At 40.4% G+C, this 17,746-nt stretch overlaps 1 protein-coding gene across 1 annotated transcript; it reads right to left on the bottom strand.

The window, feature by feature from the left end:
* Positions 1–13,386: 13,386 nt before the first annotated feature.
* On the bottom strand, positions 13,387–14,454 carry LOC142622283 (uncharacterized). The gene has a single exon (XM_075795728.1). It carries the CDS (start codon positions 14,452–14,454, stop codon positions 13,387–13,389), a length of 1,068 nt encoding a protein of 355 aa, XP_075651843.1.
* Positions 14,455–17,746: the final 3,292 nt, after the last annotated feature.

Genomic DNA, 17,746 nt, shown 5'->3' with positions numbered 1-17,746 from the left:
TTAGACTCTAGCTCTCGCATTTATTTTCCCATTAAGCATTATTAAATTCTAATATTTTTATATTTATACACACGAAATATAATAAGATTTGAATCTATGAGGCATTTTCTAGGATGATTCTATCGATAATTAGGAATATTATTAGATGAGTTTACTGGAATCAATTGCTTGTGGGATGATCCTTTGACCATCTTTTTTCTTCTTGATTGGTTCCTGTGCCCTCAAGTAAGAAATGCTTTAGGGCCCTTCTCTCCCCACTTAGTATGCCCCACTGATGTTGATACATATATACACACATACAATAAGATTTGAATATATGGAGTCTTTTCTAGGATGAATTTATTGATAACAAGAAATATATATATATATTAATAGGTAAAGCTTAGAAAAAGTTCAATTAGAATCCAACTTTGTTCTATGTGTCTAAATTTATGTGGGGACCACATCATAATTATTCACCTAAGTTTTTTAATCTTTGTGCCAAGTGAGTTAATAAGTGCAAAATACTAAGAATATAATATTAATGAACTATAAAATTTTAAATAAAAAAACTAATTATATAACTCAATAAAAATCACCATACAACAAAAATCACCACACCTTCTATCTTATTAAAAATGTGAGGATGAAAGGCCCAAGGAGTATTTTTGGGCCATGCGCTTAATTTGAGGATACTTACTTGTCTGAGGATAGATTGATGGTAGTAAAGATGTCGAGCTTAAGCGCCCATGACCAGATTATTGTGTAATGAGTTTGCAGAAGTAGTCCGAGAAGGGGTATCTCCTCGGCTAGGTGAAGTGAATATTAGATGGTACGTCATGTTGATTAGAATGATATCTTGGAAGGTCTTGTAGATGAAGATATATTTCACAAGGGAGCAGTGAGGAAGAACGGATAGGAAATATCTTGAAGAAAGCTGCTACCACCGCATCGAATGTTCTGCATCTAAGTCTCTAGCCGCATTAATGAGGAAGTGATATCTGAACAGTGATCGTCAGCCTTACAGCTAATACCTAAAAACCACAGGAAGGTGCGGATGAGACAAGTATCCAGGGGAACTGCCTAAAGCTACACGTGGAGAGCGAGAATGGAAAAAATGAGGAGGCATAAGAAGGAGAGAGGTCCCGGAGAAAAGGGGATCGGAAAAAAGAGAGAAGACAATACTATAGAACTAAAGATCAATAGTTGTAACCTGTACTTGAGAAAAGTGAAATATAAGATCCAGTATTCTCGGCTTGAGTTCGAGAACGATTACTATTGTATAAACAACTCCATGTGTATGACGTTGTAATCTAGCTTATCATCGTTGTTACTTAGAATCACTAAAACCTAGGTTTAAAGCCCACTTTCTACAAATTCATTGTATTGGGCTTTTTGGGCCTATCCCAATCTTAATCTTGTGTTTTAGGGAGTTGAATGCTATGGTAGGCTCAAGTCCACACCATGCAGAGTCTATGGAGTCCCAGCGTGAGGATCATTTTCTGCACCTTAAGCGGGAAAGAGATCGGGAGGGTAGTGTGCATACAACTCACACTAGTAGGAGTCACACACAAGGCGAAAGTAGAGTTCTTCATGAGGAAAATGCTAAGGCCATGCACCTGGAGATTGACCATCTGAAGAGGAAGCTGCGCCACAAAAGGCGAAGACGAACTCCCTCCTTTTCTGACCCTTCTTCTGAAGACTCCGAGGATAGCAGTTACAGGCTCAGATCAAGAACTCCCCTTGATATGACTTTCTCTTACGAGGAGGACAGCCTTCATGGTCGTGGGGGTAGGAATTCATTAGGCAGAGGCTTAGGAAATGATGCTATAAGTAGGGTGTTGCACCAAATTTCTAAGTCACCATTCACATGAAGGGTGGAAAAAGGGAAGCTTCCTCGGCGCTTCACACAGCCGACTTTCACCATTTATAATGGCTGAATGGACCCTGTGGAGCATGTGAGTCACTTCAATCAGAGAATGGCAGTGCATTCCAACAATGAAACTTTAATGTGCAAGGTCTTCCTATCCAGTCTAGGACCTGTGGCGATAAGGTGGTTTAATGGCTTGAGGGTAGGTTTCATTGATTCTTTTATGGAACTTAGTCGGGCGTTTGGGTCTTGCTTCATTACATGTAGTAGAGTTTCTCGGCCTTTAGATTTGTTACTGTCCATGGCCAAGTAGGAAGGGGAAACCCTGAAAACGTATTCTGATAGATATTGGGAAATGTTCAATGAGATTGATGGATATTTCGATGATGTAGGAATAAGGACTTTCAAGGTTGGCCTACCTGCAAAGCATGACTTAAGAAAATCTTTGACCAAGAAGCCTGTGAGGAGTGTACGCCGGCTCATGGATCGCATTGACAAATATAAGCGGGTAGAAGAGGATCAACATCAAGGTAAAGGAAAGACGAAGGTTATCCTTCAAGATAGGAGGGATTTCAGGTCGGATAGATACAATAATAGTAGGCACTGAAGAGATTTTGTCAGGCAGTCATCCGGTCCGGCCACTCCTCGGGTGGTTAGTACTGTATTCCGAGAACCGGTACATCAGCTGTTGGAGAAAACCCAGGATGAGCGTTATTTCAAATGGCCTAATAATATGGTAGGGGATCCCATAAGGCGTAATCAAAATCTTCATTGCCAATATCATTGAGAAAGGGGCCATACCACTGAGGATTTTAGGACCATGTGGAATCATTTGGAGCAGCTAGTTAGGGAAGGGAAGTTAAAGCAGTTTTTGTATCGGCCCAATGGGTAGGGAGATCATTCAAGCTCGATAAATTAAGGCAATACTTCTTCAAGACCTCCTTTGGGCACGATCAATGTCATCTTTGCGGCTCTTGGGAGGACGGGCTCTCGTCCTTCCGAAGTGATGTCTGTGGCACGAACCCTTGCCGAGGATTCTAGTTCTGAGCCGAAGAGGGCTAAGGCAAATAGCCAACCAACATTGGGTTTCTCGGAAGAAGACAAGATTGGGACTATCCTGCCACATGATGATGCTTTGATGGTTACGCTGAGGATAGGGGCTATGACGTGAAGAGGGTGGTGGTCGACCAAGGTAGTGGTGTAGATATTATGTACCCTGACTTGTTCAAGGGGCTAAACTTAAAGCTTGAGGATCTGACGACTTATGATTCACCACTGATAAGTTTTGAGGGGAAGGCTATTATACCGAAGGGGCCAATTAGATTACCTGTGCAATTAGGTTTTGAGGTAGTTGAAGTGGATTTCATTATAATAGATGCCTATTCTCCCTACACAGCCATTATGGCAAGACCTAAGCTTCATGCCCTAGGTGCTGTTTCCTCAACTCTACATGTGAAGGTGAAGTTTCCATCTGGGGACCAGATCGAGGAATTGGTTGGAAGTCAATCCGTGGCCAGACAGTGCATGACGGTGGCAATTCTGCATCAGCCTGAGGATGGATCCTCGGCCTTTGTGAGGAGGGTTCATAGCAATCAATAACCCTGACCACGCCCAGTGGGGCAGTGGTAGAAGAACTTGCGTGTGAAGAGTTAGAGGAAGTTATTATAGATGATGACCCTGAAAGATTCTTTTAGGTGGGAGCCCAGTTGCCTTATCAAGAAAGGGAGGAACTGATTACATTCTTAAGGAAAAATATTGACGTCTTTGCGTGAAATGCTTATGAAGCCCCTGGGGTAGATCCGAGTTTCATCTGTCATCATCTAAACGTCAATCCGGCTGTGGTGCCAAGGAAACAGCCACCTCGGTGTTCATCCAGGGAGCATTCTGAAGCCGTAAAGGAAGAGGTGATAAAGCTAGAAAAGGCCGGTGCTATTAAGGAAGTTTTTTACCTTGAATGGTTAGCTCATACGGTGGTGGTAAAGAAGAAGAATGGGAAGTGGAGAATGTGTGTAAACTTTACAGATTTGAACAGAGCTTATCCTAAGGATTCTTTCCCCATGTCTCGTATAGATCAACTGGTAGATGCCACAGTAGGGCATCCTCGAATGAGTTTTTTGGATGCTTTTCAAGGCTATCACCAAATACCTTTGGCTTTGGATGATCAGGAGAAGACAGCTTTTATCACTCCAACAGGGAATTATCATTACAAAGTAATGCCCTTTGGTTTGAAGAACGCTGGGACTACTTATTAGAGGATGATGACCCGGATGTTTGAGCCGTAATTGGGAAGGACTATTGAGGTGTATGTGGATGACATGGTGGTGAAAAGTAAAGTGGTGTCCGGGCATGTGGAAGATTTAAATGACACTTTTCAGACGCTGCGGAAATATAAGTTGCGCCTTAATGCTTCTAAGTGTTCCTTTGGTGGTAGGATCAGGTAAATTTCTAGGTTACATGGTAACCCATCATGGAATAAAAGTTAATCCAGCACAGGTTGGGGCAATTCACAATTTACAACCACCTCAGAATCCTAAAGAGGTTCAGAGGTTCAGAGGTTGACAGGGATGACTGCTGCCCTCAACCGGTTTATTTCTCGGTCCGCAGACAGATGCAGGCCTTTTCTAGTTGTTGAATAGGTGGAAGGGATTTAAATGGACTGAAGTGTGCGCTTTAGCCTTTTAGCAGCTTAAAGAATATCTTGCACGACCACCTATTATGTCTCGGCCAGAAGTGGATGAAGTTCTTTTCGCATACATTGCTGTGGCTAACCATGTTGTTAGTCTAGTTCTAATACGGGTTAATAATGGTGTACAAAGGCCAGTTTATTATGTGAGCAAATCCCTACATGAGGCCGAGATGCATTATTTACTGTTGAAAAAAGCGATCCTAGCTATGGTGCATGCTACGCGTAACTTTCCCCACTACTTCCAATCTCATACAGTTGTTGTTTTAACTCAGCTTCCTCTTAGGTCTATACTTCGAAGTGCTGACTATACCGGAAGGATTGCCAAATGGGGTACCATTTTGGGGCTTTTGATATCAAGTATATGCCTCGGACCTCTATGAAGGGCTAAGTCCTTGCTGATTTGATGGTAGAATTTGCTGAGCCTTCATTAAAAGAGAATGCTAAGAGGCTGGACATGGATGAAAAATTAGTTGGCATGATTTCCTACAAGGAACCTTTAATATGGAAAGTGTACGTTGACGGGGTAGCAAATCAAAGAGGATCTGGAGTGGGGCTAGTTTTGGTGTCTCCTGAGGGAATTACTTTTGAGAAGTCCTTAAGACTAGGGTTCTTGGCCACCAACAATGAGGCAGAGTATGAAGCTTTACTAGTAGGAATGGCTATGATTTAGAAGATGGGTGGAAAACCAGTGCAAATATTCTCGGATTCACGATTGGTGGTGGGCTAGGTGGAAGGAGAGTTAGAGGCTAGGGATTTGCGAATGCAAGAGTATCTAACCCGAGTCAGGTATTTACAATCAAAATTTGAATCTTTTACCTTGTTACATATCTCTAGGAGTAGGAATACCCATGCAAACTCCCTAGCCACCCTCGCAACGTCCTCAGTTCAAGACCTTCCTCAGGTCATTCTCATTGAAGATCTGTGTAAACCTATTGGGACAAACGGTGACACGATCCTAGTTCATCAAATCAGGGTTGGATCTAGCTGGATGGATCCTATAGTATTATTCCTTAAGGATGATATTTTGCCCGAGGAGAAGTTTGAGGCAGATAAAGTACCCAGAAAAGCACCTCTGTTTTGGTTGTCCGAGGATCAAAAGCTATACAAATGCTCTTTTTTTGGACCATATCTGCTATGTGTATATCCTGAAGCAACAGAACTGCTTCTGGAAGAGTTGCATGAGGGAATTTGTGGAAGTCACATAGGAGGAAGATCCTTGTCTCATAGAGCTCTTACTCAAAATATTAGTGGCCTAGTATGCAGAAGGAAGCGTTGGAATATGTGAAAAAGTGTGACCAATGCCAGAGGTTTGCTCTGAATATTCATCAGCTGGAGGGAGTCCTCAATCCTCTATCCAATCCTTGGCCCTTTGCTCAGTGAGGTTTGGATATTGTGGGGCCTTTCCCAAAGGCAACGGGAAATAAGAGATTTTTGCTGGTCGGCACGGATTATTTCACTATATGGGTGGAAGCCGAGCCACTATCAAATATCAGGGATCTATATGCAAGAAGGTTCGTTTGGAAGAACATAGTTACCCAGTTTGAAATTCCTCGTACCCTTATCTCAGATAATGGTGTTTAATTTGACAGTAAGAATTTCAGAAGATATTGTTGCGATCTCGGTATGACGAATAGATATTCCACTCCGGCTTACCCATAAAGGAATGGACAAGCCGAGGCTGTTAATAAGATAATAGTCAATGGACTTAAGAAGAGGTTGGATGATGTTAAGGGGAGATGGGTGGAAGAGCTACCGCACATTCTATGGACCTACAGAACTACGCCTCGTAGGTCTAAAGGAGAAACTCCTTTTTCAATGACCTATGGGGTCGAGGCGGTAATTCCTCTCGAGACCAGTTTCCCCACGTTAAAGACGAGTTCTTTTGATTCGAGAAGCAATGATAGTTTGCTGGAAAAAAGTTTGGATTTAGCTGAGGAACGAAGGGAATGCGATGGTTCAGTTAGCATATTATCAGCACAAGCTCAAACAGGGTTATGACTCGAATGTGAGGCTACGACCGCTGGCACCAGGTGACTTAGTGTTAAGAAAAGTTTTAGGTACAGCAAAAAATCCAGCTTGGGGAAAACTGGGGCCTAATTGGGAAGGCCCATATCGCATTACTTCTGTAGCAGGAATAGGGGCTTATTATCTTAAAGATCTAGATGAAAAAGTTAAACCGCGTCCCTAGAATGTAAATAACTTACAAAGGTATTATTATTAATGAAAGGCACTTCTGCCATGTTATTTCTGTTGACATTGCGTTACATTAATTTCCCTTTTTTTTAGTATCAAACTGAAACTTGGCTATGTTTGGCTCCTTGAACCACATACCTTGAATAAATTGATATTTTTATTAAGTGTTGAACATAACCTTAGTTACGTCTAGTCCTCGGACCATTTACTTTGGAAAAATTAACACTTCAGTTCATTTTTCTAAGTATCAAACTAAAACTTGGCTATGCTTGGCCCCTCAGACCACATACCTTGAATAAATTGATATTTTTATTAAGTGTTGAACAGAACCTTAGTTACTTTTGGTCCTCGGACCATCTACTTTGGGAAAATTAACACTTTAGTTCGTTTTTCTAAGTATCAAACTGAAACTTGGCTATGCCTGGCTCCTTGGACCACATACCTTGAATAAATTGATATTTTTATTAAGTGTTGAACAGAACCTCAGTTACGTCTGGTCCTCGAACCATCTACTTTGAGAACATTAACACTTTAGTTCATTTTTCTAAGTATCAAACTGAAACTTAGCTATGCCTGGATCCTTAGACCACATACCTTGAATAAATTGATATTTTTATTAAGTGTTGAACAGAATCTTAGTTACGTCTGGTCCTTGGACCATCTACTTTGGGAAAATTAACACTTCAGTTCATTTTTATAAGAATCAAACAGAACCTTGGTTATGCCTAGCTCCTCGGACCACATACTTTGGCGAAATTGATATATTTCATTATTCCTCTAAGGGTCAAACAAAATCTTGGCTATGCTTGGATCCTCGAGCCACATACCTTGGAAAAATTGATATCTTTCATTGTTTGCCAAAGTATTACATAAATCTTAGTCTTAGACCACATGTCTCTTGCTTTGGGTTTATGCACATTCTTTGGTATTCATTTGTTTGCTACTGCTTATTAATCTTGGAAAGAATATAATCCCAATATACAAGTTATCAAATGAAAACATAGGTGCAACCAGATTAATGATACAAGTGTTTTAAGGGTTCATTCATCCATTCTTGAAATGAGATTATTTCCTTGTCAGATTACATATATTACCAATTGTGTATTAAGACCTACCCTATTCAATTGAATACCAAATCATTCATATTGTGTATATGGGTCGCATTAAGCCAAAGAGGTAAACATCCCAAATAAATAAAATCTGTATGGAATAAAAGATAAAAAAGTCTTGAACTTGTCATTAAAAGTTTGCATAGTTATATTGTAGATAAAAACATAGGCAGAATCACAAAAATAAGCATATGATAAGTTGGAGCTATCACAAAATTGGGTAGGGAGAAAAAGGGAATCCTAGGCTACGCCTTAGTCTTTGGTGGAGGGTCTTCCTTGGACTTGGCTGCAGTTTCCTTTGTTTTATCCTTAGACCCTTTTGATTTAGCCTCAATCTCCTTAGGTTGAGGAGCCACTTCTTTGATTGTGAGGGGAGCATTTGAAGCTTTGGCCTCAGACAAGGTCACACCTTCTTTTCCCTTGTCTTTCTCTCCTGGCCGAGGATCACCCTGGCTAACCTTCCCGCTCAAAATCTTATCAGTCTTCTCACCTTGATCCGCAGCTTGGTCAGGACCTGTAGATACTTTAGGAGGTGGAAGAGAGCCTTGGACGGTGGAGGGTTGTGTAGGGGCACTGTCTTAGGGGCAGTTGGAGGGGGAGGGATAGCTTTAATCGCACGGATATCTGGTGGATACCATACATTTTCGGTCTTCCTCCACTCAGAGGTGGTAGGGACTCCTGCCACATTGAGGGCTTCCGCCCATACCTGCTGGCAGTAGTACCTACATACCTCAGCCAGCCGGATCTCCGTTTCTTCGACCCCATGATTGTAGGAAGCCATTGATATGGCCTCCACGGTCTCTTTGATGGTGCGAACCGCTTCCTGGGCCTTAGCCAACTCACCTTTCAAGCCTAGAAATTCTTATTGCGCGATGGCTAGCTCTATTCCTTTATGATGGAGCTGTTTGCGCTGCTCCTCCGCCTGAACCTTGATAGTCTTAAGTTTAGCTTCCGCGCTTTTCCCTCCTTTCCCCTCTTCTACCAATTTATCGGTAAGCTATTTTTTCTCTTGCTCGGCCAGACCCAAGGCTTTTTCGGTCTCGATCCTAAGATTGGATTTGGCCTTAGCCTCGTTCTGGGCATCGTCTACCCATTCCTTGGCTATAAATACCTCCTGGATGGCCCACAGGAAAGTGGTAAGCAAATACATCATGACAAGTATAATAATAATACTGCTTTCAAATTAATAGTTACTGATACTGATAATGGAACTTACCAAATCTAAGTCCCTTTTTAGGGATAGAAAAAGTTCTTGCTGCCTCATTTTCTTCAAGGTAGCCATGTCCTTAGGTAGTAAGATAGGCTGCTCTAGGGCCTCGGCCAAGTAGTGGGGTGTGCCCTTTTTCAAAATTCCCTTATAATGGAATTTCGAGGAATAGCAGCTTCATCCAACTCCAGCCGGGGAGCCCAATTAGACTAAGTTTGACGCACCTCGGCCACATCATGGCTTTCCTTGCTCTCCACGGAAGAGGCTCATGTTTGGCCCTTTGTCGTCTTTTGTTGTTTTCGTTTTTTCTGCTGTGCCAACTCCCCTTCCCCAACCTCATCTGTTCTTTTCTTTTTGAGGTTGGGCATTAGAAGAAGGGTGCCTGGAGGAGGAGGGGGGGTGGAAGATTGGTAGGAGGCTGAGATCCCGAAGCGCCCTTCGTGGTGGTCTTCTTACCCCTTTCAGCAAGAAGAGTCTTCAAGCTTTTCCCTTTTTTGTAGATACATGTCTTCTTCCTCTTCCTTGGCACTGCTCTCTACATGCGTAACCACGAAACCTCTAATACCAGAGCTTTCGTTGGATTCATTTTTTTCGTCCAAGAGGTTGACAATGTGGCCCTCTGGAGTTTTCTCTACTTCCTCAAGTCAAAATTGGTCTATTTCCTCCTCAAGGGACAAGCGTGAAGATATGGACTCTTCTCCGAAGGCTACTGCTTCAGGTTGTATAGGTGGAGGGACTGCTGTTATTGGGCGTACGTAAAGGATGATAAAAGGGTCGTTAGGTAGATCTCGTGAGGCAAGGAATCTCGTTCTTGAGACGTCTATTCTTTTACGTCTCTGGTCACCCGCGATGATTGCATTACCGATGTCTTGGAAGGTAGTCGATAGAGGTTCGAAGCCCATGATGAGATGGGTTGCCCTCAACTGCCCGTCTTCACTCAAAAACACCTCGGATTTTAAAACTTTGTTGAGGTCCTCTATGTTGGATAGGCTCAAACGAGGTGATACATGCTGCTTATCTGCAAAAACATCCGAGAAGCCAAATATGGTTAGATCAATAACAGCCACCAACCAAAGAGAACTTAAAGTACAATGTAAATCTGAATGATAAAATTAGAAGAACTAAACCCCATGCCAGGGGACCTAAATTCTATGGAATCACACCTGGTGTTCCCTCCTTAACTAGACAATGAGGACCGTCGTACCACTCCCCGAAGGTGATTAGGTAGTCATCCTTCATGCCTTTGTTAGATTTGGGAAGACACGATATGAGTCTAACAATGTTAGACCTAGACTTGAGGTAATACCCCGCGTCCTTAAGTGAGCGACACTCATACATATGGACAATGTCGTGCCATGTGAGTCTCAAACCCATTTGCTCGTTGAGAGCGTCGACACAACCTAAGATTCTAAATATGTTAGGTGCACATTGGTCCAGGCATAATCTATGATTATACAAGTAGTCTCTGGTTACGTTCCCCATGGGTAGTGTCATTCCTCCTTCTAAAAATGCGATTATGGGAATGACAACTTCCCCTTCTTTCCTATCGTCATATATGGCGTCTGGGGCACAATACCTCAAACCCACTTCTTAGGGAATGTGGTATTTAGCTCGGAATCCCTCCATACCGACGGGAGTGTCTACTAAACGTTTGAATCTACCCATTTGGACGAAGTAAAAATGACGATTTAGAAAAAAGATGTAAAATTAATGGTTCCGAGAAGAACAGCTGAGAAGAAAAGAGCTTGGGATCGTGAAAACTTACTGGAAAAAGAATACGTGATTCTTCTGGAGCTTCTTGGGAGTTAGGAAAATAGGTAATTCTTAAGGGCTGATCGATTTCTGAAGTAATGGAATAATTGCAACCTTCTAGACGTTTTATATGAGATGCAGCACTGAGTGGGAATTTTCCCTCTCAAAAATTTTAAGGGGAAATTATGACTGTTAGATTTGCATCTCACCATTGGACGTGGAAGACAGGGCGCTGCCTATAGCATTTAATGGAGGCATTGTGGGTTTCGAAGCATCAAAAGCCGTTTCAAAAGTGAGAGGTGACGTTCTCACGTGTGGAAATTTGAGAAGCATGCAAAAGTTGTGGCATTGGGTCAAAACTCCAATTTTCTCCTCGGATGAAAGAGAAAAATGAAGTTTTGAGGGGCTATTGTGAGGATAAAAGGCCCAAGGCATATTTTTGGGCCATGGGCTTGATCTGAGGATACTTACCTATCTGAGGACAGATTGATGGTAATAAGGATGTCGAACTTAAGCGCCCATAAGCAGATTATTGTGTAATGGGTTTGCAAAAGTAGTCCGAGAAGGGGTATCTCCTCGGCCAGGTGAAGTGAATATCAGATGGTATGTCATGTTGATTAGAATGATATCTTGGAAGGTCTTGTAGATGAAGATATTTTTCACAAGGGAACAGTGAGGAAGAACGGATAGGAAATATCTTGAAGAAAGCTACTACCATCGCATTGAATGCTCTGCACCTAAGTCTCTGACCGCATTAATGAGGAAATGATATCTGAACAGTGATCGTTAGCCTTACAGCTATTACCTAAAAACCACAAGAAGGTGTGGATGGGACAAGTATTCAGGGGAACTGCCTAGAGCTACAGGCACGCTATTGCGCATAATTAGCCAAATGAAGTTGACAATTTTTGGGAGCATGTCCAACTTCCATATCCATTGCCCTTGAAAAACATGATTCTGAACTTGAGTAAGGTTGGCAAGGTCATAAGCTGATTTAGTATGAAAATCACCATCCTTTGAGAACTTCCACATAATGGTATCTTCAGCTCTCCCTATCTGCTGACAAGGAGTTGCTCTGATCTTATCTTTTATGGCCTGGGGTAGCTCAAAAGAAATGGCATCCCATCTCCACCCTTGTCCTCCACTACATATCATGTTAGCAACCACCATATCTAGCTCAAACCTTGTCAGTGGGCCTTCCACCAACTCCTTTAAGGACTCCCCCTTGACCCGACAGTCAGACTAAACTTTGATCCTAGCACCATTACCTACACTCCAACAAATGCCTTATGCAAAGTTTTGGAAGCCAAGTTTAATTGCTGCCCAATTAGGGGATGCAGGCAGTTTGTCTGGCTCTCTAGACCTTCTCCTATCTGCTGAACAGTACTTCCTCAATATCACTTAGGACCACAAAGCATCCTTTTCTTGATTCATTCTCCAGTTTAACTTGGCCAAGAGAGCAATATTCCTCGCCCTCGCTGCTTGGATTTCCAAACCTTCATTCTCCTTATCTGTTATAATCTTACTCCATTCGACCAAGTGAAGCTTTCTCTTCTCACTGGTACTTCCCCATAGGAAATCTCTATTGATTTTGTCTAATTTATCACACAAGTGGACTGGCAGAACCCAACCTTGCATCACATGATTAGGAATAGCAACCACGACTGATTTCACTAGAACCGCTCTTCTAGCAAAGGATAAGAATCGAGTTTTCCACCTTGCTAATTTTTTCATTACTCTCTCCGCGATGAAGTTGAGCTGATTCCTCGCTGCACCTCTATGCTTGATAGGAAATCCGAGATAATTGCCAATGTTGGTTGTGGCTTGGATGCACAAACGTTCACAAACTTCCTCTCTGACTTCTAAATCAACATTAGGGTTGAAATAAATTCTGGACTTCCCAAGGCTGATCTTTTGGCTAGATTCACTACAGAATTTGCACAATACTTCTGAGACCGCCTCACAAGCTTCTCTCTCCACTTTGGCAAACAAGAGTAAATCATTTGCAAAAAATAGATGGGAGATGCCTACATTATCCCAGAAAGCTTTTATGGGTTTCCACACGCTCTCAACACACTCAATTAAATGCCCAAGGTACTCCATGCACAAAATAAAAAGATAGAGGGAGAGAGGGTCCCCTTGTCTGATTCCCCTTGAGGGAGCAAAAGACTCCAATGCCCCTCCATTGTACAAAATTGAAACCTTTGGTGTGCTAATGCAGCTCATGATCACTCTAATAAGATTCTAAGGAAATTTATAGGCTTGAAGCACTTTGTGGATGGAACTCCACTCCAATCTATCATAGGCTTTCTCCAAATCTACTTTTATAGCCATATATCCCTCTTTCCCTTTTTTTTCCTTTCCAAAGTATAGAATAGCTCTTGCGCAATCACCACATTATCAATGCTTTTCCTTCCAGGAACAAAGGTCGCTTGTATAGGAGAAACTAGCTTGCTGATAAGAGGTCTAATTCTCCCAACTATAATCTTTGAAAAAACTTTGTACACAGTATTACATAGGCTAATGGGCCTATAATTATTCATGGTTTCAGGGTACTGGAATTTTGGGATGAGAGTGACGAGAGTTTCATTTAGGTATTCAGGGATAACTCCACAATTAAAGGCAAAATTACCACCGAGCACACTGATCTTCCAACCTTTGACCAAAAACACTGAAAGGAACCAGCATCTAACCCGTCTGGACCAGGGGCCTTGAAAGGTTTTAGAGTCCATAGCCCATTTCTAACATCTTCCTCAGTAACTACCCTGCCAATCCAATCTTGATCCTCTTCTGTGAAATAGCAGCAAGAGAATTGAGATATTGAGGAAGAGATGGGGGCCATATCTAATCCAGTAGTGTAGAGAGCCTCAAACCCAGCAAGAATATGCTTTTTAACACCTTCCTCATTAGCAATCCATTCCCCTCTCCCATCCTTAATACACCTAATTTTATTTCGAGGTCTCCTAATCACAGTGGAGATGTGAAAATAAGATGTATTACGATCCCCATAAGTGGCTGCATTCAATCTTGACTTTAAAGCCCAATATTCTTCTTCTTGTAGCAGAATTGAAGAGTATTCATCTAATAATTGTTTCTCCAGGCCAACCAAAAATTCATTAGGCCTATTAGCTAAGGCTTTTTGAGCTCCACTCAATCTAGCCAAAACCTTCCTTTTCCTAGCAAATAGATTTCCAAACACCTCATGTTTCCATTTCTTAGCTCTTTCAGTGAAATTAGAAACAGCCGAGGGTAGGGGGTTATTTTCAAACCATGCATCTTTCACAAGTCTAGGGAAATTAGGGTGCATAAGCCACATAGTTTGAAACTGAAAAGGTTTGTTCAGGTTGTTAACATTAGGCCTGCTTAACTCAATCAAATCAGGGTGATGGTCCGAGAAAGTTCTAGGTAAGTGGGTTACAGCTGCTTCTGGGTATAGGATTCTCCATAGAGGATTAGCAAAACATCTATCAATTCTCTCAAGGATTAGGTCCGTAATTTGTCTCCTATTGGACCATGTAAACTTCGGCCCTGCAAAGCCCAAATCTACAAAACTACAGGAATCTAGACAAGCCTTAAAATCAAAGGCCCTGTTGGTATTAATCTGCCTACCCCTAAATTTATCATCACCACACAAAACCTCATTGAAGTCCCCCACCATAAGCCAGGGGAGATTATGCAAATAACCAACTTCTTCAATATTAGACCAAAGAATTCTCCTTTCTGCTAAATGCGGGCTAGCATATATAGCAGTAAAAAGCCAAGAAAGATTTGTAGAACATACCTTTACAGTGGCGTGAATCTCCTACTCAGTTGAGGCAAGGTGCAAAACTTTAGCATCCTCCTTCTTCCAAAGAATCCAGAGACCACCCGCATATCCGATGGTCTCAGTGGTGAGAAAACCATCAACAGGGAGCCCTCAATATTTCTTTTGGCTCTTTACACTTACTATCCCATCAAGGCTCAACTTCTTATAAACTATATCTATATTATATATAATATCTAAAGACAAAAAGATAGCATTTATTATTGTTGTCCTTCAATTGAGCCATATCGGTGGCTACATTGATTTTTACTCTCTCATTTCATTATATTTTGTCTCTCTTTTTTTAAAAATAATTAGATATTAATAATGGACAAAGCCGTTGATCCACTTGGTACTATTCATTTGTGCCTCAAACCTCTGGCCTCCTGTTGGGTGTGTAACTTTTCTTTCTAGCATGTATATACATGTGATTGTGAATTGTGAATTGTGAATTGTGATTTTGTTCTCCCTCACTTATGTCCTTCCTTCCGCCATAAATAGCAATCTCCTTCTCACAACTGTGCTTCAGAGTTCAGATCCAAATATACATATATCCTTCACTACTTCCTACCTTACTGACAAAGCTCAAGGTATTTTGTCTTTTTTATTTTCTTTCTCTAGAATTTCTTTTCTTTTCTCTCCTGTCCTTGATTCCTTCTCTTGAAAACTATCCCCTTCTCTCTCTTTACATCTTCCTCTATCTTTGAAATTTTGCTTTTGTTGGATGCACGCAAATTGTTTGATAAAATAGTTGTGTGTTTCTTTTGTTTAAGATGGGTTGATAGTTTTTTTTTCCTAATTCTTAAGCATCTTCTTGCCAAAGTATATATATAGTCACTGCTGTCCCACCACCCAAATTGGATTATGCAACCAAACTTATCAATTTAATCTCCATTGATATTTCAAAATCAATGGTAGACTGGATACTTAGATGAACCCCATGAGGTGGCTTGGTGACAAAAGGGCATAGGTACAGCTGACTGTACAATACAGTTTAATGAACAAGTACTTTACCATTACTAGATGCAAAACAAATCAGGAGTTTGAATTAACTGTAGAATTTGAAATTTCTCTGTTGGGACTGAATGAATTTGGGTGTTGGTATTTTTTTTTTACCGTGCTGCAGTACCATTGGACTGATATTCAGATTTTGAGATAGTGTCAGATGAGATTGTAATATGTTCAGAGATTAGATATTTTCTATTGAAAAACATGTCTGATGCAAAATATCACATAATTCTTATCTTCGTTTTGCCACAATGCTCAATAAAAGGTATTTTGCTTTTCATTGTATATCTAGCAGTTTTATGCTTCAATGCAAAAAATAAAAACTGTGAATTCAATTTGGGGTTTTCCTCATATTTTAAAAATGGTTTTTTTTATTTTCTTTAAGATAATGAAAGGTGCATAATGAGCGTATACAATAATTGTAAATGTAAATATACCTTAGATGGTATCAATATTTTAGTAATGATCTACATATAAAAGTTGCCTTTTTTTTTTTATAAATCATCTACAACATTGGTGGTTCACTTTAAGGTTAGCAATCCGGATTCGTGAGTAACCTTGCCACACTTTTTGTGGATTAAATGATTCTTGAGATGTCTTGAAATGTATTTCAAATCCAGGTTTAGGACCATGAATGATGGGAATATTTGGCACTGGGAGGGAAAACAACACAATGCACATTTGAAGGTTTGTCTTTTTTAATTCCGTTCAAAATTGAACCATTAACTCCACATGCATGTGTTTTTTTTTCAAAGCAAGTTTGCATCATTGTAGTTTCCTCTCTTGGTGTATTTGACCCCACGCAATTTATGAGGCCTAAGGTTCCCAAAATAATTTGGCAGTGAAGAAGATTCCTTTTTAATGTAGATTTAATGAACAAAACACACATCTAAGATTTGGTGGTAAAGCTGCTCTCTCCAATCTCCACTATATCTACTTGATTTGTTAGGTTGGTTTTTACTTAAAAACTTTGGTTTTTGTAGCACAGATTGTCAACACCTCTGATTTTGAAGTTGGTCCCCTGTCTGATTCTCCCATTTAGTAGTCATAAATCATATATATTTGTACAGAAAAATTGTATTATTCTATTATGAAGAAATGATGACTAATGATTTATTTGAGTTTGGTTTTCTTCATTCTATGCCTGCATTCATATTTTAAGGACAACCTAGTTTCTAGAAAGTATCTTATACATTGAGGTATCAATCTATTGTTTATTTCTTTGACATTACCTTTTCAATTCCCTAATGAGCCCCGCCTAGAGAAGTTCCAATTTTCAAAGAAATGTGTCATATTGGGTTGGTATATCCTTTTTTTTTTTTTTCTTTTTTTTTCTTTTTTCTTTTTTCTATAAGATGTATGTTCCTATTATTAGTGCATTTTGCATCTCATCCTAATGAAAAACAAGATTGTCTTAAATTTATTTAAGTTGTGTTTAGCACTTGCCTTTGGCGTTTGGATGGTATTGCCAGCTCTGTGAATTGGAGTGCTCTGTTACTTTTGAGTCAACATGTAATTTGTTGGGAACTGTTCTTTGCTCCCAAGTCATTCATATAAGATCCTTTATAAAAGTATAAAGTTCTCCTGTTAAGTTTGCTACCTAAAATTAATGTAGCATTTGGCAACCAAAGCTAGGAAATTTTTAGTTTTTGGGTTTCCTTCTTTTCCTCTTACTAACCAACCATATTGGCAGTTTATGCTTGATGCATTAGTGTACAATATTGGTGATTAAAATCATAATGATTGTTGGGGTTGTACTTCTCTTTGTATTTCTGTGCTTGGTGATGTAGTGGTAAGAACCATATAGTTTATATATATTATATACTATTTGCTCTCCAAAAGATATTTATAATTTGAGTTGGCTTTCTTTGTTACAGGGATTGTGCCAGGCTATTGATTTGCTTCCACCGTGCCACTATAGAAACCAAATTGAAGGTGATACATCGGAATCCCAAATCCTTAATGCAATGGTGTTGCTCTTTTCACTGTAGACATGATCATGGAGATATTATCTAAATCATGCTTATTTTTAGCCTAATATAATAGTGGTGTGGTTAATTACTTTTGGGTTGTAAGCTATTAGAATCTTCTGATTAGTAGATATTATTGAATGTACCCAGATAAGCATTGTATTAGTAAA

The sequence above is a fragment of the Castanea sativa genome, chromosome 1 (genome assembly GCF_040712315.1).
Source record: "Castanea sativa cultivar Marrone di Chiusa Pesio chromosome 1, ASM4071231v1".
Lineage (NCBI taxonomy): Eukaryota > Viridiplantae > Streptophyta > Magnoliopsida > Fagales > Fagaceae > Castanea > Castanea sativa.
Note: the sequence above shows the minus strand (reverse complement) of the source record. Positions and strands in the feature narration are given on the sequence as shown.

Bases quoted from the DNA above. Each gene is read 5' to 3' on its own strand.
- LOC142622283 (XM_075795728.1), bottom strand. From the start codon at position 14,454: ATGGTGGGGGACTTCAATGAGGTTTTGTGTGGTGATGATAAATTTAGG.